Genomic DNA, 23,311 nt, shown 5'->3' with positions numbered 1-23,311 from the left:
ACTCAACACTACAGATACATTTTATTCCTAATAGCAGCAAAAGAATTGGCTGTTGATGCACACAGCTATTCAAAATAGTTGGTAACTTAAAGAAATCCACAGATAATCAGTCATTCAGAACATGGAACAAAAACAACAAAAGTTCTGTAAGAGTGCTTGAGGTTCAGTAATATATAAACATCTCTTACAATCTTTTGTGACGAATAATATCTTTATGTATCTGTCTCTACATATATATTTACATATGTACACACATATATGTAGAGAATTAAATGTCTTCAATTCTAGGGCTCAGAATCAAGCTTATTTGTCTGCAGATATATAGTATACCTAGATACCAATGATGCCAATCACGACACACTACAAGTCATTCCTTCCCTTTAAAAAAAAAAACTTCTGTTCAGACTCAATTATACAGATATTATTCTAACTACTTAGGCAAGATAGATGCTATCTCTCATTTTAATATGATTATACAATCATCATTGTAAAAACGTAGACAACCGTGTATCTGAAAAGGTTAGAATAAGTTGTGTCTGAATGGATGGAACAGGCACTAATGCTATACAGAAGTTTTTACTAAGGATCTAAGTACTGAAATTTATCCAAGTTCTGACCATAAATGTTTGAGTATTCTGAGGTAGAGGAATCTAGAAGTGGAAAAAGTGTCTCTTAGATACGAAATGGAGAGCCCAAGAGTAAGTTGTATGCTAGCAATGCATAATTTAGGAAGACGGTTCAAGGCAGTTCATCAAATCCCTGACCGAAGTCATCATCAGAGAACCAGACAGGGATTCGGAAACTTGGAGCAGAGAGGACACCAGGCTGCTAAGTCTTCCACCGAACTGACCTTCCTCCCTGGGATAAATTTTGACAGGGAATACCAACTGACAATGCACTGTTACACTTCGGCAATTACGCTACCCTCTCAATTAAGATGTTTTAAAATAATAAGCTGGCCCATTAACACTATTAGTAACCTAAACACACACACACACGCATGCACACAAACACAATTTGTCAGTTCTCTAATTCAACCTGGTTTGCATTTGATTAAATCAGAGAACATTTCAGCCATTAGACTGATGCTCTCAAACCAACTGGTTAACAGTGTTTCCCAAATGGAGGATTTTTGGAGTGAGGAGGTTTCTCCTGCCCTTGATATTTATTTATTTCCATTTGGAGGGAATGCTGTTAGTGAAACATTACTGCTTCTCTCCACTGTCTCACTCACTGCTACCTGCCTGGTGACTCTGGGAAGCAGGAACTGATCATACTAGAGAGAAAGCTGAGCTGCAGGGTGCACAGCTTCCACTCTGCTCTTTAAGAATCCAGTGTTCCCTGGGCTTGGGGGATAGGGGTGAAAGAAGAATGAAATCTCTTCAATTCTAGGGCTCACAATCAAGCTTATTTGTCTGCAGATACAAGCCATGCACGTTCTCCAACTTAGCTCTGACCATTTGTAAAGACGGCATTTTGGTTTTTCACTGGCTTGCCCTTTATTCTTTCCAATTAGATCAGAACTTGGGAAAAGAAAAATGTCATGGATCAAGTCTGCCAACGGAGGAACATGTTATGGAAAGTGGGAATACAGGTCAAGAAGTAGAAAAGACACACACATCCAGATTTTGCTTTTGTTTACTGTAAACAAAGCTATAAACTACAGTGAAAATACATCACAGTCTCCAGTGACCTCCTACATGTAAACTGAAACAGGGCTACCTTCATCTGGCTATGTGAATTCCATTTGAAGAGCACTCCCATATAAGTGATAATAACAATAAAATATCTCAGCCAATTTAGTTTTTTATGCATCTTAATTGTAAATCTCACCTGAATCTTATACTACCTTGTCTTCTACTATGCAATAAAAGAGACAACCATAATATGGCTATAAAACATATTTATTCATGAAGATTTTAAGCTAATTTTAAACTTTAATTAAGATAAGAGTACTCTATTTACCAAGGCAATATAATTTATTATAGTTCCTTGTTATCACTTGTAACTGATCCTATGAGACACTCAAAAATCTTCTTCCTTTGAAAGAAAACATGCTTTGCATGTACTTACTATATTCTGATTTTCAAATAATGACTTAGGAGCAGCTTGAGCTTTACATGTCTTAAGATAGGTCTGCCAATTGAATTCTTCTTCTTTATACCCTAGAGTAAGCACATATGAACAGACTGATTCAAATATCAAAATATTTTACACTTAGTTTTCCAGTCCCACTTTTATCTCTAACTCTAACATACCAAAATCAATCAAATGACTTTTTAAATAAACAAAATTTAACTCATAATTCATAACTATGTATATTTAGACTACATTTATTTTCAACAAACTGTATTATTATTTTCTAATTCTGAATGAAAGGTAATGGATATAAAGAAAAGGAATAAGGAAACAAATACGTATTATACCCAGGGCACTTATTATCAGGGTATTTCTACCAGTATTTGGGTAGAATTCCTCAGCAGTATAGATGCTGAACTAGAATAGTCAAAATTCTTTATTTTTCTCTCACCTCGTCTATTTTGGGAAGACTAACTTATAGGAACAAGTGGGAAGTTGGAAATAATAGAAATGAAACAGCTAAAATCTTTTTGGCCTATCACTTCAAAAAGGACAATTAAAGGTTTATGAAGTAAGGATGCTGGCAAATTACAGTAAGGGAAATGTCCTCCCTTAATTTTTACAATTTCATTGAAGTTAACGTTTCTTTTAAAAAGGAAATTGAGCATCTTATTTTATCTGCGAATATGCTTTCTTTTACATTCATTAAAGTCCAGAAGGCAGCATGAAAAAAACAGCTAATAATTTACCATATATAAAAGATCAATTCGTGAAAAGGCTTACAGATTTTCTTTCTCACCCTCATCTTTTCTATGCGATTTTGTTTAATCCTTCAGCTATCTGAAAATACCACTCTGCCATTATTTTTTCACTTAAAGGGATGGCTAATGCACTGAAGTCCTGAGATAGGCCAAAAATATCAACCTAGTAACCTTAATTTTTGACATAAAGTAAACAAAAATAAATGTAATGACTGAAAAAGAAGGGAATAAGATATTACTAAATATGGCCGAGCACGGTGGCTTACACCTGTAATCCCAACACTTCGGGAGGCTGAGGTGGGCAGATCACTTGAGGCCAGAAGTTTGAGACCAGCCTGGCCAACATGGTGAAGCTCTTGCTCTAATAAAAACACAAAAATTAGCCAGGCATGATGGCAGGTGCCTGTAATCCCCGCTACTCGGGAGGCTGAGGTAGGAGAATCGCTTGAACCTGGGAGGCAGTGGCTGCAGTGAGCCAGTATCATACCACAGCACTCCAATCTGGTGACAGAGCAAGACTCCATCTCAAAAAAAAAAAATTAAGGAATACTTTAGGGAGACAGTGAAAAAGATGATATCTGTTATTCTGGAACTTTGATGTAAACATGAAATAGGAAGATCACTGGGGGACTATAACATAAAGAACTCAAATAGAAGAAAAGTAATTGCTATGAGTTCAACCCCCCACCTAAGCCAATTTTTAGTGTTATAGTCTTCTTGCCAATCTCCTAAATATTAAGATCTAAACGGTCATGCATAATTTCTCCGGATTTTCTATATAATGAAAAACTGATTTGAAAAATTAGTTTAAACCAGTTTACACTAAACTTAGTTATGTAAACTAATTTAAACTAATTTTTCAAATCAGTTTTTTCAAAGATATATGTATTTAATAACAGAAATTTGCAGGTAAACATTATTTGCAGCCAAAGTTGAGTATCATGCAAATGTTATTTTACATGAAAATAAGCATATGAACATACTTTATTTTCTTAAGTTGGAGTATACTTTTATTTATTTTACTTTAATAAATGTGGTTTCATCATGAACAATAAAGTTAAATTTGCGCCTATCTGAATTTTCATGAAGTCCGAATTCTTAACAATTTTAACGTAGCATGTAAGAAAATGAGTTTTTACTGAATTTAAAATATGAAACAAAAAGTGACAAAACCTTTTGGAGGATGGAGTTTGTGGCCAGTTTTCTCACACCACCCAACTGGGTGGATATCCAGAGCGTCTGCATTCACCCAGAAGTCATAGCAATCAGAATACCCATCAAAGTGAAGCTTTATCCGGTATCCACAAACCTGAAACAGGTAAAACAGGTTGAACTATTTTTTTTTGATCCAGAATATTCATATATATATACAAAAATAAACATGGACACCAGGCATGATACAGTCTTAATGTTAATCAAACCACCCACATTAACAGCAATAAAACAACTAAACAAATATCCAGAATCTAAAGACAAAAGCTATTACATTGGGAAGAGCTGAGCTGCGGCATTCTGGCAACATTCTCAGTCACATTAGGAGCACACGGATAGGGGGCAAAGCATAATATCCCAAAAGTGCAGGTCCTTTCTCCACTCCCTACGTTGTACCAGGATGTGTCCCGGAGGTAAGCTGGAAGGCACACCAGCACAGCACACTCAGCTCTAGCATGGCCCCAAAGTGGATGCTCTGCCCTGCACTGAATGCTGCAGACCACAGCTGGTGCATATGCACAGAAGTCAAGCGTTTCTTCTCCACCAAAGCTGGGTTGGAAGGAAGAAAGAAAAGCATCTCTCCTGGTTTATTACTTGGATGAGACAGGCTCCTAAGAATGCTAGTAAGAAAGTACTCTGTATAACACATGCCGTACATATGCCTACAGGGCCCCACTTAGGGACATTCTGAGTTAGAAGGTCATATAGGCTTATGAGACCTGAGCCGGATCATACCCTCCCCCTGGGCTTTCAGAGAGAAGGTTCAGCCCCTCGGACTTCTTCCCACTAACACAAGCAGATGTGTTCAGGTAGAAACACATACCACACCAGACCTCTACCCGCTCCGTGAGCATCTGTCCTGCAGAACCCTGAATGATGGACTTAGACCAGAGTGCAGAGCCAGGACAATCAATCCTCAAATAGTGAGGCAGCTGTACAGTTACTGTCATGGCAAGTTCTCTAAAACATATTGCTAAAATTCAAGTGGCAGAACACATAACAGAGAATGAGTTAGTTTATGAGAAAATTAGACATGTGGGGGTCCACATGTATATTTATGGGTATATGATTATGTATACATATATGTATTGTGTGTATACATATATATAAGTATATGCATTTATATACATACATTAATATACACACATATGCATATATACATAAACACACAGTAAAAAGAAGTCGGGATGAATATTTGCCAAAATGTTAATAATGATTTCTTCTAGGAAGTGGTAGTAAAAAGTAAAGGGCAAAATGGAAACGATGGACTTTTAGTATTTTCTTATATGAGTATTTTTTCAATTAAACTGTATTGATACACCACATACATAAAATTTACAACTAAGCGGACTCCCCCCAAAGAGAACAGTCTCTCCATAGAACTCAGACTGGAATCCTTGGGAAATACAATCTCTCAAGAAAGGCAGGAGATACCGCCACTCCCTGCAGCCACCTCATTCAAAGAAGGCTGCTTCTCTCCTCTGACTCACAGTCAGCTGTCTCTGGCCAATCCTAAGAGCTCAGCCCTTCAGTAACTTACAGCCTCTAGTTCTTCGTGGGTACACAGTTCTGAGCTTCTGCTCCCTTGAGCCAAGCTCTCTCTGTTCTCCCCACAGTCTCTATCTCAGGCTCACTGGAAAGTTATGCTTTGAGAAACAATCTCCCACATCCTCACCCTCCTTGCCCACAGTCATACCTAGCTCGTCCTTCTCAAGCCTTTCCCCAAGGCTGCTCATGTTCCCAACTCTACCTCCTGCAGACACAGGAGGGGTTGCTGCGTCCCACCACACCATGGATCCTAGGCCAGTTCTCCTCTGAGGCTCAAGCCACACGGCTGAAGCAACTCTCCTCCTCTTCTTCGCCCATGCTAACCACCCAAACACTTAGCCCTGGCTTATTCTTTTCCTTTCCATCTGAGTACTTTCATCATCCATACGGATGACTTATCCAATACCCTGGCGTTCTGGCTCCCTTCCTCTCTACTTCAAGCCCTCAATCCCATGAATCTAGTCCCCAACAAGAACTGCTCTGCTTCTTAGTATTACATTTAAAAATCCGACCCTGGGACACATACTCCTATTCCAGTCTGTGAACCCAGTTACCCCCAGCATGCCTCTTCCTCAATCTCAACAGAAACTCTAATCTCACACTGATCCCTCTACTTCCTCCCTAGCAGCGCCCCTCACCCCAAGTCTTCCTTTTCTAGCAATACCTCAAAAAACATTTTCTTGACAACATTTTTAAATTTCTGCCCTAACATCCTTTGCAAAATATTTGCCTGGTGACAATCCATCATTTCAGGTATCCATCTTGTCTCCACCTAACTGAGTCTAGTAAATGCTGCTGGGAAGGAAAAAATGACATACCGCCAGTCTTTATTATTCGCATATTGTATTCCACATTTGTGAAGTCATCTACTTGATACAATTTATTTGTAACCCCTAAATAATACATTCTGCAGTGTTCGTGGACATGCACAGACTGACAACACTTTTGAGTCACTCAACATGCATGTTCTCAGCTGAAGTCAATCAAGAAGGCGCTTTACCTTCTTGTTTCAGCTCTCATACTGGGAACAAGTGTGGTCTATTTTTGTGTGGTCTATTTCGTGCCACATGTTCTACATTTTTGTGCTTTTCTTGGGTGATGCTGCTGTTTAAAATGGCCCCTGACACAGTGCTGAGGTGCTGTGTAGTGTCCCTAAGTGCCAAAAGGTTGTGATGTTGCCCTACAGAGAAGAAACTTGTGCTAGATAAGTTTCATCAGGCAGGGGTGATAGTGCTCGCTCTTGTGAGTTCAATTTTTAATGAATCAACAATATATATTTAAATGAGGTGTCTTTAAACAGAAACACACATAAAACAAGGTTACATACTGATCAGCAGATGAAAATGTGACCAGAGGCTCACAGGAAGCTAACCCTCTACTTCCCCTAAGAGCAATGGTTCCATACTCGGTAATTTGTGGAGCATAATTACTGCGAATAATGAAAATGAACCAACAAGAATCAACTCCACCTGAATGCTGGGCTCTGCCACTGCCTAGCAATTCTCCTAGATGGTGCTGTCCAACTCCCTCTCCCATTCTTCACTGTGGTCTTTTCAAATCCTCTTCCTTCTCCCTCAGCTTCTAATCCCACTTTCTCCATCCTCACTCTCAGCCAGTAATTTGTCTTCTAACCCAAAGAAGATGTCTCAAATGTGTGCCTCCAAACAGACAAGCTCCCCGTACCCACAAGCCCTACTTCTTTGCCCCTCCTTCCTGTTATAAAGCAAGAGACTCCTCCGTCTGCCTAAGACTTGGATCTCCACACATATTGTGTGGGTACCATCTTCTCCCAGGCCTCTTCTCTGAACCTTCCAATACTCTCCTTCCTAGTGGCTTCTTCAGAATTCAAATACTATGTTATCTTACCATTACATTGCAAAGGGGCGAAAAAAAAAAAAAAAAAGGCAAGAAGGGAAGAAGGGAGGGAGGGAGGGAGAGAAAAAGAGAAAATTAGTATGGAAAGTAGCAATATGCATCAAAAATTTAAATGTAATTTATATGTCCATACTTTTCACCTGGCAATTCTAGAGATAGATCCTAGACCTACTTACAGATGTAAGAGGACGCTCACTGGACCCTTGTTGTTTTAAATTTTTTAATGAAAAAAATGAAGCTCACTCAGTTGTTCAATATGAGAGCAGTTAAATGAATTAAAGTCAATTCCATAACATGGAGTACTATCCAATGGTTAAAAAGAATATGTATGCCAGGTGTGGTGGCTCATGCCTGTTATACAAGCACTGTGGGAGGCCAAGATGGGAGGATTGCTTGAGCCCAGGACTTCAACACCAACCTGGGCAACATTGCAGGACCCCATTTCTAAAAAAAAAAAAAAAAAAAAAAAATTATCTGGGCATCAGGTGGTACACGCCTACACGAGAGGTCCCAGCTACACAAGAGGCTGAGATGGGAGGATCGCTTGTGCCCAAAATGTTGGGGCTACAGTGAGGCCATGTTCACGTCACTGCACTCTAGCCTCAGTTATAGAGAGAGACCCCGTCTCAAAAAAAAAAAAAAAAGTGAGTGTGTGTGCGTCAAAAACAAAATGCAGTACATACTATTATACACAGAGAAAACATCTGGAAGGCACACAGTCAACTGTTAAGGGTCATGCTCTCTGGGATATGGAATACGAAAGGAAGGAAGGGGAATGGGAAAACACTCTTACACTATTAATAGTTGAAGTTTTCAGAATGAGTAAACATTACTTTTATAATAAAAAATAGGGAAGGTAAAATAAATTTGCAAAAACCAAAAGCTGAAAAACAGACATATATCATAAAAATTCACTCTCTCTTTTACAGTTGAACTTCTCGAAAGCAGTCTATACTTACTGCTTCCTCACAATCATTTTGTAAAACTCAATTCTGTTCCCAAACACTCCAATTGCCCTGGCGCAAGACACAATTCCCTCAGGCTCCTTGAGAACAATCACAGCTTCTGACACCACTGCTTCTTCCCCACTTCAACTGCCCAGTCTCCCTGGTTCCTACTGCAGGCCCCTCTCCTGGTTCCTTTCTCTGCCTCTCGCTGTTCCTTTTCAGGATCCTGCTCTATTCTTTCTCCTGCACCATTCTCTTAGTATTCTTCAGGGATAGCGACTCACGCCTTGTCCTCTCCCTGGGCAATATCATCCACTTCAAAGGACAAACACAGATCATCCACCAAGAAACTCTGACCCTCCCCTTCCAACTCAAAAGGGTCTAACAAAAACTCGAGTCCAGGAAGGAGAGAACATACAATGTCTGATCAAGTTTGAGAGTGACAGTATTCTCACTGTAAATAAAATCTACAAAAATGTTCCACAACAGTTTTCTGATATGAGTAAGAGAATCCAGTTACTTCCTTTCACTACATAATACACGATTACAAGCTGCAAGTTCCTTTAACACTCAGTGCCTCAAGTTTCTCATCTGAAAAATGGGAGGGAATGGGTTCTACCTCAAAAGGTTGTTTTGAGAACTAATAAGAGCTAACAGATGGGCCAGGTGCAGTGGCTCACGCCTGTAATCCCAGCACTTTGGGAGGCTGAGGCAGGTGGATCGTCTGAGGTCAAGAGTTCAAGACCAGCCTGGCCAACATGGCGAACCTCATCCCTACTAAAAATACAAAAATTAGCCAGGCATGGTGGCACGTGCCTGTAGTCCCAGCTACTCGGGAGGCTGAGGCAGAAGAATCACTTGAACCTGGGAGGCGGAGGTTGCAGTGAACCAAGATTGCGCCACTGCACTCCAGCCTGGGTGACAGAGCGAGACTCCATCTCAGAAAAAAAAAAAAAAAAAAAAAAGAGCTAACAGATGAAAAGTACTTCGATTAGCCGCAGGCACATAGTATACCCTATGTAACCGTACGTTATCATTGACTGAGGCTGCCATGATCCAGCTACCACATGGTACTGCGTTCTGCAGAAGCCAAGCTTCTTATAAGTTCATTAGGTAATTAAACAATAGTATGATACCTAAAACTAGTACACAAGACTATCTTATTCTTTTGGGAGGAATTTTTTAAATAGATAGACTTCTGGCTCAAGGGAGGGAGCAAGGAGGAGGCTAGCATAGGAGGAAACACATTTTTTAAAGTACTCTCAGTAACATATGTATGTATAATTGACTTGGTCATTTTTTCCGGAAAAATTTCATACAGATACCTTAAAATACTTACATATATATGTGTGTGTGTGTGTATATATATAAAAAAAACTATCTGTTGGTCTGTTCCTTATGTTAAGGAATACAGTAAGGCAAAGGAAAGGCTATAGAATCAGACAGACATGGGTTCAAATCCTGGTTCTACCATTTTGAAGCTGTGTGGTCACAGTTTTTAAAGCACTCTCAGTAATATATTAGACTGAGATCTATATTTACATATTTGGCTTGGTCATTTTTTTCCTGAAAAATTTCACAGAGATACCTTGAAATACTGAAAAAGAAAACAAAACATAAGTATCTGTTGTTCTGTTCCTTATGGCAAAGGCTATGGCATCAGACAGACACTGGTTCAATTCCAGGTTCTACCACTTTGAAGCTGTGTGATCTTGTATCTATTATTTCATCACTCTGAGCCTCAGTTCCCTAACCTACAAAACAGAGCTTGGGGAAAACCACAATGTGCACAGGATTCTTATAAAGATTAAACGAAATAATGCACACAAAACAGTAAGCACCGTGCCTGGCATGAAATACAACCAATGGCAGTTTTTCCTCATTTTAAATCCCCATAATCACCATTTTATTTTAAAAATAAAGATGAGGCAAAGCTTACCTCTGCCACGGTGAGGACACAGTACACAGACTGATGCTCAGGATCCACGCCTTCTAATTTCATGCCAACTTTGAATCCGTTTTTGTTATATGGAAAGGACTGGTGCTAAAATGCAAAATGACAGCAGCTTTAGTCCCTTATCCCAAAGGCCTAGTTAAAAATGTAAATAGTTACCATTTTAAAAATAAAGACTAACCAAATACATAATTTCTAAAAATCCACAGAAAAAGAATAAAAAACCCAATGAAAAAATGGACCAAGGCCATAAATAGATCCTAGGAAAGGAAATGTAATGCCATATACCCTTTGTGTTCTACATATTTGAAAAGATGTTCGACCTCATGCAGAAGAGACATACAAAGTAAAATTACACTAAGATATGTTTCACCTGTCAGGCTGATAAAGATCAAAAAATTGGACAACACTGTGTTGGTAAAGCTGTAGGAAAACAGACACATGCACACATCACTAGGAAGAATGAAAATTGGTACAACCTTTAGCAATTTCGTAATATCAATCAAAAAATTCTTTTTGACACAACAATTCTAATTCCAGGAAATTACCCAAGAGATACTCACACATGTGAAAAATGACTGGTATGGAAGACTATTCACCAAAGCATATAGCAAAAGATTTGAAAGTATATATGTATGTATGTGCAAATCAATAGGGAGCAACCTAAATTATTACAGAACAGGCCTAAGATGGAATACTATGTATTGCTATAAAAGAATGGCAAAGAGATTCATGACTCAGGATGGAATCATCCTCAAACTGTCAAGTTAAACAAAAAAAGCAAAGTCCAAAAAGTATACAACATATGTTACCATTTGGTTTAAGACAGAAAGGGAAGGATCTGTGTGTGTATATATATATACACACATACATTGCTTATATGAACATATAATTTTCCAGGAAGGGAATATAAGAACTGGTAACACTGGTTACTTCAGGAGAGGCAAACCTGGTGCCTGGGGGACAGGGCTATGAGAGACATTCTTTATACTATCGTAGTACTTTTATATTTTGAATCACATGCATTCATTACTGATTCAAGGAATTAGCTACATTTAAACTTTTTTTTTAAATGTAAAAAAGTCTATTCTCTAAAGGACCAAAGCTACAGAAAATAATTAGAGAACAAGTTTATATGTAATTACTACTATATTTAAATCAAATATTCTTAATGTAGATGTATCATCCTAACATTTACTATTCATCACTTTTTAAAAGCTTGCTATGTTCGTACCTACATAAAAATACATCTATGGCCGGTTAATTACATACCATGATTAAATATAATGAAATAATTTAAACCAAGGGTCAGCAAACGCCAGTCTGTGGGTCAAACCCAGCGCACCATGAGTTTTATAAACAGTCTTACTGAAACATAGCGATGCCCACTTGTCTAAATATTCTCTATGGTTGCTTTTGTGCTACGACGACCTGAGTTGTTGCAACAGAGGCCACATGCTCTGAAATGCCTAACATATTTACTATCTGACCCTTTACCAAAAAAGTTTACCAACCCTTGTTTTTTTGTATGTGTGTTTTTTTGTTTGTTTGTTTTGAGACAGGGTCTTGCTCTGTTGTCCAGGCTAGAGTACTGTGGCAGGATCGTAGCTCACTGCAACTTTGAACACCACGCTCGGCTATATTTTTATTTATTTATTTTTTTAGAGGTAGGGTCTCACTATGTTGCTCAGACTGGTCTCGAACTCCTGGCCTCAAGTGATCCTACTGCCTCAACTTCCCAAAGTGATGAGATTGCAGGCAGGCGTGTGCCACTGCACCAGGACCCCAACCCTTGGTTTAGTCCAAGGACATCGACTGCTACTCAGAACTACATCTGATATCTATATTGTTAACTGATTTTAAATCACTTACGACAAAACACTTTTATTGTAGCTAATATAGTGACTCATATTTAGATGTTTTGTTGTGATAGTATGTAAATTGAAGTAACTCATTTTTCATCTCTCAAAGCCACAATCTTGTCGTGAAATTTCCTAAGATTTTTTTCTTCATCTGCTAGTTTTTCACGGTAGTATTAGTACCCTGTTAAAATTCATGATTGCAAGCTCATAAAATGCTGAGAGAAAAGAGCACACGTGTCAGTGTGCACCCACATGTGGCATGGGGAAGGTACACACACGTCAATGTTAACTGCCCTCCATATAAACACATGCATGAAAAACTGTATGCTGAAAAAATGATCTCCAGTCAAATTTCAGTGGAAACAACAATCCTAATTCAGGCTGGTATCCCAGCTCCTGTGCCCTTGCAGATCATGTCTCTAGAAGGGCCCATACCTCCTTGAACAGCTTCGCGGGCACTGCCACAGCTTTCTCCTCTTCCAGATAGGATGCCCAGCACCACGCTTTCTTTCCTTTAGGAGGCAGACCTGAAAGGCAAGCGAAACCGAAATGACAGAATTTCCAAATCTAAGCCAGCAGGGCTTCATCTGTGAACTCACACTTCCCTGACTGATACTTTGCCTGGCTCTTCTCTGCCTTCCAGGGCTGGTATCTCTCAATCTCTCTTCCTGGCTCCTCTTCCCAAGAACCAAGATAAAAACCAAACTGTGGTTTGCACCCTCAGTGAGGAGGGTAGGAGATGGAAGTGGAAGAACTTAGAATAAAGGAAGATGACAGCAGGAAGTCAAGACAAAACACTACCACAGAAGCTACAGGAAGGGGGAGCTTCTAGAAGTAGGATGCTCAAAAAATTTTCCCTAAGAGATCAAGAAGTTGAGGACTGTGGAAAGGCCAGTGCATTGAGTGGCTGCTAGTCTTAAAAAGGAAGGAAAACAATCAATATAGTGAGAGGCAGATTTTTAGGTGCAAAAAGAATGCGTAAGTGATAAAAATAATGGAGGCACTTAATATTCGTTTTATATATTTTGGATTAATTAGAAAAAGACTGGAAATGAAGGAAAAATATAATAGCCTGATGGGGAGCAAAGTTGAGAGAAAGGTACTTTGGGGATGAGACTGGAACAGGCTAAGGTAGAGTACACAAAGAGAAGAAAAAAATCGGAAAACTTATGGAAAAAATGTGACTGAAGGAACAAGGTCCCAGAAGAGCCAGGGGCCTGGAAGTTCATCTGGGGTAAAAAAGAAGGGCAAGAGAAAGGATGGCCAAAGAAACAGACATTTCGAGGCAGAGCGCAGAGGAGCTGAGGAATTTGCACCCTTCATCTCAGTGACATAAAACAGAAGGTCAGCTCTGAAAAGACACAAAAGTTAAGCTGTGTGCCTGGGGCAGGTGGGGCTATTTCCAATTTTTTAAGGAATTAACAGAACAAGGCTAGAATGCACCCCAGCACTGAGGAGGAGCGCCTGGTCCATGGCCCTGGTTTGTCGGGACAGTATGACTGTGCAGGCTGTGAGCTGAGGCAGGCAATGGGATAGAGCCTAGCGGGGGACACCCCCCAGGGCCTCTATGGAAGTGACCCAAGGTCCACAGAGAATAAGCAGAAAAGTACATCGAGACAAATACTAAAGGGAAGGGCTTCAGGGCCGGCTTCCTCCTGGAAATAAAATGCTGCATGAGGAACAATGGAACAAACAAAAAAAAAGGGCCAGGGAAGGTGGCTCGCGCCTGTAATCCCAGCACTTTGGGAGGCGGACCCGGGCAGATGGCTTGAGGTCAGGAGTTCGAGACCAGCCTGGACAATATGATGAAACCCCATCTCTACTAAAAATACAAAAATTAGCCGGGCGCGGTGGTGCACAACTGTAATCCCAGCTACTTGGGAGGCTGTGGAAGGGGAATCACGTGAACACAGGAGGTGGAGGCTGTTGTGAGCCAAGATTGTGCCACCATACTTCAGCCTGGGTGACAGAGTGAGAATCCATCTCAAAAACAGAGGGGAGGGGAAGGGAAGGGAAGGGAGGGGAGGGGAGGGGAGGGGAGAAGAGAGGAGAAGAGAGCAGAAGAGAAGAGAAGAGAAGAGAAGAGAAGAGAAGAGAAGAGAAGAGAAGAGAAGAGAAGGAAAAAAACAGGTTCCATGCCAGGAGCTCATATTTTGAGAGGAAACATTAAAAACCTAAAACTGTGGGAAATGAACAAGAACAGAGGTTTTAATAAAGACGCAGAGGCAAGAAACACCTACTTGATGAGGGGGACAGAGAGAGAGAGGGAGAGAGGGAGAGAGGGAGAGAGGGAGAGAGGGAGGGAGGGAGAGAGGGAGGGAGGGAGGGAGGGAGAGAGGGAGGGAGGGAGGGAGGGAGAGAGGGAGGGAGGGAAGGAGGGAGATGAGGAAAGGGGGACAGAGGGAGGCAGGGAGGGAGAGAGAGAGGGAGGAGGGAGGGAGGGAGGGAAAGAGCGGAAGGGAGGGAGGGAGAGAGAGTGAGGGAGATGGGGGGACAGAGGGAGGGAGGGAGGAGGGAGGGAGAGAAGGAGGGAGGGAGGAAGAGAGGGAGGGAGTGAGAAAAGGAGGGAGGAGGGAGAGAAGGAGGGAGGGAGGGAGTGGGGGAGGGAGAGAGAAGTAGGGAAGGAGAGAGAGGGAGGGAGGGAAGGAGAGAGAGGGAAGGAGGGAGAGATGGAGAGAAGGAGAAAGGGAGGTGGGGGGGGAGGGGGGAGGGAGGGGCGGGAGGGAGGGAGGGGGGAGGGAGAAAGGGAGGGAGGAAGAGGGAGCAGGGGAGAGAACAAGAAAGGGAGGGAGGGAGGAAGGAAGGAAGACAGTTCTCATGCTTACCCTGAAACCACTTGAAAGTTATGAATTTTCATTTTTTTCCTTATCCTCAAAATCTCAAATCTTTATTGACAAAACTAAATCAAAGAAAATCCTGAAGTAATACTTTAACTGCCATGACTAAAATTTCCACCTGTGTGAACCATTTTCAATTCCATAAAGTTACAAGTAAGTCTTTATTTTCATCAGCTCACCCTGCTTTAATACAGCCGAATCCCCTCGTCTTTTCCTCCGCGCTCTCTGCGAACCCCTCAGGATTCTTACATCTTGTTTGTTCTCCTACAAAAAGAAAGGAAAATTATGACTTTACAGTTCAAGATATTGGCACCAGTGAATAGTTAGCTGTCAGAAAGCACTTTTTCTGTTGTTCTTTTCTTCAATTTTACCTTATAACTTTTAAGGAAAGTAAGAATAGAGTTCATTTGAAAATTGTGTTGCTTCTGGCCTGAGGTTATTATCAACTAAGACCGTATCCATGTATTACCCACTGGAAGGGCATGGACACCGCTCCCCGCTCCTTGAAACACTTCCGCCCTCAGCTGCGTGACCACTCCGCTCTGATTTTCCTCACGCCTCACCGGCACCTCTTTGTCTCCTCTGCTGATGTCTCCTCCAATCCAGTTCCCTTCTCTACCCTTTCTAGTCCCTTTCCCTGGGTTTTCAAGGTCGTTTTATAGGCCAGATACTCCCAATCCACATCCCCAGCTTCCTCTTCCTGACTCCATGGGGCTGTACACAAATGCCTACTTGGGCTCTTCATCTGGATAGTTAATCAGCATCTCAAACCCATCAGGGCCAAAGGACTCTTTGTTCTGCACTCCACCCTCATCTTCCCATTCTCAGTAAGAGACATGATTATCCAGTCAATTGTTAAAGCCAAAATTCTAAGCGTTATCCCTGATTTTTCTCTTTTCCTCACACACTCTGACAACCCTACCTCTACTGATTCCCAAATCCACAGACTTCCATCTTCTTTAGCCTTCTTACAGGTCTGGTGCAATAAACTCCTATCTGGTTTCCCTGATTCCACTCAGGGCTACAGTGGTCATTTAAAACATACATCATATCAAAGCATTCCCTTGTCTTAACTTTCCAGAGGCTTCCCCTGAAACTCAGAATACAATGAACACCCATGACTCTTGTTTACCATAAAACTCTACATGCCCTGGGTGACACGTACCTCTTCAACTTTATCTTACTCCATCCTCTCCTAAACTACAGTGACCAGACTTTCTTTTATTTCCTCGAACAGAACATGCTGCGCAAGTTCTTACCTTGAGGACTTTCCTCTGGAAGTTCTACTACCCACAAGACGCCTCACCCTTAACTTCACATAGCTGGCTCCTCTTCATTAATGAGATCATGCTGTTCATGTCATTGTCTTTGGGAGGGCTCCCTTACAACCGGACCTAGAGCAGTCAGCCTATCCTAATGTCCTATTTTAATTCTCAACGTAGCACTTATCACTAGGTGACATTTCTCCTGTTCACTTTGTTTGTAGATTAAATACCCCCTAAACAAGAATGCAGTGTCTCTGCCAGGAGAGACTCTGTCATCGATCTGTCTTATGCATCCCCTGTATTCTCAGCTCCCAGCACAGTGACTGGCAAGTAACAGTTGTACAGTACTGATCTTAAGGGAAACGCTTCCAGATCTCAAAGTTCCCTTTTCCTATAGGACCATTAATAGATGCTTTAGAAATATGATATTTATGTTTTAATTCACACATTTTGAATGGCTTTTCCCCAAATATACCTCATATTTATGTGCCCTTTTTTAACCACTCAGATAGTTTTATGAGATCTGTCTGCAATTTAATGAAATTGGATTGGCATTTTGTTGTCAAGAGGAATTTAAGATTCATCTACAAGACTGAATGTGTTTAAACGTTCCCTTTCACCCTAGCACTAAATTTCAAGACATCCCACTTTTTCACCCTGAGAGAAGGATACTATGTTTATGATTCGCATTTTGAGATCAAGACAGTGAGGTGCAGAGAGGCCACGTAACTTGTTGACAGTAACACAGAGAGTCCTGGAACCCACATGTGAACTCAGTGGGCTCCAGAGCAGTGCTTGTGACTGTGATGCTACCCACTAAAGACGCATCCCTGCACTCCTGGTGTCAGGCAGAGGCACTCACCATTTCATCATCTCTTTCTTCTCCATCCTCCTTGGGGTCCACTTTCAGAGATAATTTTGGTTTTTTCTTCCGACTACACTTAGGATCTTCTTCCTCGTTGTCTTCTTCTATGTCCCTTTCTTCCTTCTGATCTCTGTTGTGTTTATAAACCCAAAATAGTGACAAGAGACAATACCTATCAAACACCTACTTGTTGATCATCAATGCAACAATCATTAAAAAAAAAAAAAAAATCACCCTCCAAAGGAAAATTCTTTAACTATCAGGAGAAATCTGTAGGCATGAGACTATCATATATCAGGAACACTGAAAACCACTATCACGTATGACATCTGTCAGGGCAGAAAATGAAAATAACCCTGTATATTAATTTCAAAAGGGGGCCAGCGATATGTATGAAATAGGTTCTAACAAGTTATTTGTCTGTCACATCTACCATCTATACTAATAAAAGAATTATTTAGAGATACTTGTTTTCAGGGTCAAACAAGGATCTAGCAGTTATTAAGAATGAAAAATCCAACCAAAAACAGGCGAAGTGTAACTCTGTGAAACATCAGTTAGCCAAGAAAAACAAGACAGTTCCAGCTGGGTGAGGTGGCTCATGCCTGTAATCCCAGCACTTTGGGAGGCCGAGGCGGGCGGGTCATGAGGTCAGGAGATGAAGACCATCCCGGCTAACATGACGAAACCCCATCTCTACTAAAATACAAAAAACTAGCTGGGTGTGGTGGCGTGTGCCTGTAGTCCCAGCCATTCAGGAGGCTGAGGCAGGAAAATCGCTTGAACTTGGGAATGTGGAGGTTGCAGTGAGCCAAGATCACGCCACTGCACTCCAGCCTGGCAACAAGGTAAGACTCCGTCTCAAAAAAAAGAAAAACAAGACAGTTCCCAAGCCTGTGCTGATTAAAATACATGGGAAACGCCACTGAAATATAAATGTCCAGTCGTTTCTTTGTAGTATACAATGATATGCAAGAAAAACACCTGCTTGGCAGTAAGCTGAACTTTGTCAGACAGTCCCCAAGTGGGAAGGTCACACACCACTGCCAGTCACAGCTGATGCCGCTGTCTCATAATCCTCAGTCCACCCCTTCAGATCATCAGTGACACAACTCACTACTACACTCTTCCCTATGGCCATTTCCACACCGGTGATTACAAATCAGTGGAAGCTTTATGCCATATATGGAGTTTTAGCCAAGTTACCTAAGAATTCCCAAAATATAAACAAAACTATGGTTCTATAAATGTGTCATCAAAACGTGTATGTAGCCCAGAAAAAACTAAATACTCTTAGCTGAAGAACAATCAAATGAATGGAAACGGAAGACTGAAGGCAGGGGCAGAGGCTGTTTTGCAGGCAGAATGTTAGTAATACAACTCAAACCAGGCACGACAGACGTCACCAGGTCCCATATAGGGGTTAGGGCCCACGTGGCCCTAAAGGAAAAGTCTCTGGGAAAAAGGTATCAAAAGGTGACCAATGTCAGAGAGCATCAAACTTCTATATTCTCAGGCACCATGACTTTGGACTCTAAAACTCATTTTATAGATGGAATGGGGAAAAAACCTACTTATCTTTGATGTGCCGAGCACAATTCTGGCTGCAATAGTTTCCTCCAGAAAGACACTCATCTACGTTGCCATACTGACAACAGTTCTCACAGAACTGAAGCCCTTCTACTTTCACTGGATCCTTCAACCTGAAAGGCACCCCAGTCTTCTCTGAAAAGACTAGAAGATGAAAAGAAGAAATGCAAATTAAAAGCATGACAGAAGACATTCTAAAATACAATTAAACTTTTTCTTCTAATAATTTTGTTAGCAACACAATAAAGAATAGTGTTTGTTGAATGAATGAATGATCAAATGATAGTGTTTTTGTGGGGTATGGGCTCTGTAAAAATCACTCAAGTCATTCAAATAATGAAAAAATATTCTGCAGAAAGGATAAACAAAAGCTTGCCCAAGGCTTTTCTACAGAGTTCAAAGTAAAATGAAAAAAATTTCATTAGTCACTAAATTCAGAAGACGCATATATCGATCTATAAAATCCTCTTCTATATTTGTATCTTTCAGAAAATTTCAAAGGATCATCTTTTATTTCACATTTATAATCTGTTGATGAATGATTTTGTTTCACTTAATTGGCTAAATCAACATCTCATCTATTACGCTTTCAATGTAGTACATTTCCTGAATCATAGCTATCCAAATTGTGCAGAAACTCACATCTCCTTTTGCCTGAATTGTTAGGCTAATCATTCATTCAACCAACAGTTATTAGGCACCAATTTATTCTAGACATTAATAATGATAGTAGAGACCTTGCCCAAGAGAGCTCACAGTCTAGAAGAGAAGAGAGGCAAGAAAACCAGTATTTATAATAAAATGTGATACATGCAATACTAGAGGCATAAACAACGTCCAGAAGTAGTACAGAAGAAGTGATCCATTCAGCCTGGGGTAAGGTCAGAGAAGGATTTTCTGATAGAAAGCCTCAACAGGGTTTTGAAGGCCAAAGAGGAATTTACCAACTGGACAAAGAGAGAAATGGCATTTGAGCCAGAAAAAGCAGCATGAGTAAAGGCAAGAAAGCATGAAACCACATGATGTGTTGGGAAAATTACACATAATTCTGTGCTGCTGGCACTGCCAGGACACAACCTACAAAGAAGGAAATGGAGACTGAGGAGACAAAGCGAGCAGGGAGGTGCACACAGCACCCAGATCTTTGTATGTTCTGCTAAAAAGGCAATGAGAAATCAGTGAAGTGTCAGGTAAGCAATCTATGTAAGTTCCTCTGGCTTCAAGGTGCAGGACCAATTGGAAGGGGATAAAATTAGAAGCAGACTGACATCTGCAATAGCTCAGATGAGAGTTGAGAAGAGCCTACATTAAGGCTGTGGCAAAGATGATAGGTAGAAAAGGCCAGATCTGAGACATATTAGGAAATAAAAATCAAGAGGTATAAGTAACAGGATATGGGGATGGGAAGAACAAATTCAGGATGACTCCTATATTTCTTTCTTGTCCACTGGGTGGATGGTGCTATTGTCAACTGAAATATGGGTTAGGGAAGAAAGAGCAGGTTTGTGGGGAGGGGAGAAAGAAATAGAAAATGAATTGCATTTCAGACGTGGAGTTTGAGGTACCTGTGGGACATCCAGGTGGAGATGTCCAGTAGGCAGGTGGAAATACGGGCCTGGAGCTCGGGGGAGAGGTCGGGGCTGGAGATGTAGATTTAGGAGTCATCAGCATATAGGTGTTAGTTACAACCATCGGAGTAGATGAGAAAAAAAGTGGCAGGCTTTTGGCTAAATCACCTGTGTAGGCTACAACATGGATTTACTTAATTTCCAACTAACCTTGTGCTACTACAGATCTGGCATTAGGAAAGAAGACAGTTTATAGTTATTTTAAAATATAAAAGCTGGCTCCTATCAGTTTCATTATAGAAATTTACCTAACAACATGAGGGATAAAAATTACCCGGGGCCTTCAAAATTCCAGCCTATTATAAAATTTTTGATATTCTTATTTCGAATCTTTCAAACGCAAGAAATAAAATGCAGATGACCCATCCTTACCTTCTTGAGCAGTTGGTACCATCCAAGTGGTGGTAGCCGTTGCTTTTTTAACATTTTCCATCTCATTCTCATCTGTAATAACTTCCAAGGCTCCAAACTCATTTACCCGAAACTAGCGACAACAGAGCAGAAAGGCAAAATTTACAAAAGTGCTCAGGAAAGTCATTAATTATTTAATGGCTGACACATATAGTCTTCAAGCAAATTAATTACATGTTAAAAGTTAATTTAGACAATTATATCCTGATAAGCCTCCCAACAATACTAAGACCTTTGCATTTTACTAGTTTTGGAATTCAAGGAAGGAGAACAGAACAAAGCAGCAAGGTCTGCTGAAGGATATCAACAACCCTGCTCTGCCCTGACCTATAGAGTTGGTAGTTTACTTGATGGGCTATCATTTCGAACACACTTTGTGTGTGTGTGTGTGTGTGTGTGTGTTAACTAATTCTTACGTCATATTTTTGCTTATTTAAAAATCACATTTAGTAAAAGGAAAATGACTCTTTTCCCAGGAATCAATTTGTCTTGCCCAAGCTCACCCAGTTCGGAGAGAAGGAATATCCCTATGCCAGAAATAATGGCCTGGACATCCTTTTCCTTATAATCCAAGACGTGAGCACAGAAGGCTGAAGCATGAGCCACATAACCCCAATGCCAAACTTCCTCTTTCTTCCACTGCTCTTTAGAATTCTGCATTATCTTCATTTATAGTCCTCTAAAATAACTGGAAATTTCTCTGGGAGCTGAACAAGTAGTCTACCAGCTACACGCCGATTTTATCACTAAAAAGCAAGAGCATCTTGATTTCACGGACATTCCCATTTCAAATACTGAAAATTTCCTTTCACCTGAGAGCAAGCTTCAAACAAAATAGGTTTCTACAACGACCTGTTTGTACTGTGTGTACGCATTGAAGGCTTAGCCACTACCTACATGTGGAGACCCTGTTCTCTCTGAAACAGCGAGGTTTACTCACACATTCATGAGTTTCAAGCAGTTTTCTGTATTCCTTCTGTTTTTCCATAAAACAGAATAACATTAAGGACCCACTAATTTTAGCAGGTGATGAAAAACTAGAAAGCTCAGAATTCAAAAGGATAGTAAGATGTTTCAGATCTTTCAGAGAAATTATGAGCATGCAAATATGTAGTGCTTAAGCAAGGCCCTCCATTTGCCAATCCGAAAAAAATCGATCTGGACAACATGCCAATATAATGATTTATTTAACTAAACTACATTCTGACTGCAAGTTGGAAAACTCTTAGGCAAAAAGTATCAATAATTATTCTTTCTATCAGGTGAAAACAGCACCTTAAACAATGTTCTCTGTATAGTCCACAACTATGAAATGGTTTCTAGACTAAATGTGTGGAAATGATTAAGGATTGTGAGAATGTCTTCTCCCTATTACGTATTCCAGATACAAGTTCCCAGGTAAAATGTGAGTACTATACCAAGTGCGTATACCAAAATGTCAACGTAGGAAGAGGCAAAACTTTATTTAGAAGGAAAAGAGCTAAAAATAACTTCACTTTTGGAAAAAGAAATCTTTAAAAAAATGTTTTTAATGATTACTCTGAAGACAGAATATTTCAAAATAAGGCTGACAGTACCATCTGCTGGGCAAGAGCAGAAAGAACAAGCTACCATGATAATTATTAATTAATGACATTAAAGAATGTGATAAAAATAAATTTGAATTAAAATTCAAAAACAATAGGCACAAGCTTGACAATGCACTTCAGGTAATTTTGCTTTTACCTTATGTCACCGATGTTAATTTATGCTTATTTGACAAATACAAAATGTAAGAAATAGCATCAAACATTTACATTAAACAGAAAGTCTCCCATGGCTTAAGTTTTCAAATTGCTGTAAAACAGCAAACCACTCTCCATTTCAAAGACCGAGAAAGAAAACACCACTGAGTGAAATCTCCAAGTCAGAACTCAGACCTCTGACATCTGGAAGCTTCAGGTTCAAACACTTTCAAAGTTAAAAGGAAAGATTCCCACAATGCAACATTCAATCCCAGTCAGTTTTTCTTTCTCCTAAAATTTATTGCCAGTAACTGACCTACAGTCTAAGTACAAAGTAAAGATGCAATGTCACTTCGGGGCACAGTTCACTCTTCTAAGCCAAAGATCCACAAATGGACTTTGAGGGTTGATTAATCCCATAAAATAGATGCAAAATTATGATATGTGCATATACAGCTTTCTGGGGATACGATTCATAGTTTTCAAGGCATGTTATAAGCCTGAAAAAAAATGAAGAATATCTGCTCTTACCAAAGTTGCTTATCTCAAAAATTAAATACCTCAAAACATTTTCAAAATATCCTCTCATATGCAAAAACATATAGGGATCAAATTTTTCTGTGACTTCTCAATTTGGGCTTACTGTGTCTTCCACAACATTGTTATCATAGAAAATGTTAGACCACAAAGGTTGATAGGTCCTGCTAACATTACTGAAGTCCTACAGACAGAATTCCAGAGAGACTCATACAT

At 40.2% G+C, this 23,311-nt stretch overlaps 1 protein-coding gene across 6 annotated transcripts in view; it reads right to left on the bottom strand.

Annotated features, from left to right (window-relative positions):
• The window catches only part of LOC105465599 (L3MBTL histone methyl-lysine binding protein 3), a 124,530-nt gene that overhangs the window by 72,860 nt on the left and 28,359 nt on the right, over positions 1–23,311 (bottom strand). For 3 of the 6 annotated variants that reach the window (XM_011714104.3, XM_071096456.1, XM_071096455.1), the window contains exons 4-12: positions 20,796–20,907; positions 20,361–20,435; positions 18,780–18,939; positions 17,203–17,335; positions 15,255–15,339; positions 12,674–12,765; positions 10,362–10,466; positions 4,014–4,149; positions 2,074–2,165 (exon numbers count right to left, since the gene is read on the bottom strand). In XM_011714104.3, coding sequence (XP_011712406.1) covers positions 2,074–2,165; positions 4,014–4,149; positions 10,362–10,466; positions 12,674–12,765; positions 15,255–15,339; positions 17,203–17,335; positions 18,780–18,939; positions 20,361–20,435; positions 20,796–20,907 — 990 coding nt within the window. The remainder of the gene's footprint in view (positions 1–2,073; positions 2,166–4,013; positions 4,150–10,361; positions 10,467–12,673; positions 12,766–15,254; positions 15,340–17,202; positions 17,336–18,779; positions 18,940–20,360; positions 20,436–20,795; positions 20,908–23,311) is intronic. The other 3 variants (XM_011714106.3, XM_024787861.2, XM_024787860.2) reach the window with 1 other exon arrangement.

Source organism: Macaca nemestrina, chromosome 5 (genome assembly GCF_043159975.1).
Source record: "Macaca nemestrina isolate mMacNem1 chromosome 5, mMacNem.hap1, whole genome shotgun sequence".
NCBI lineage: Eukaryota > Metazoa > Chordata > Mammalia > Primates > Cercopithecidae > Macaca > Macaca nemestrina.
This window is presented reverse-complemented; position numbering and strand designations above follow the sequence as displayed.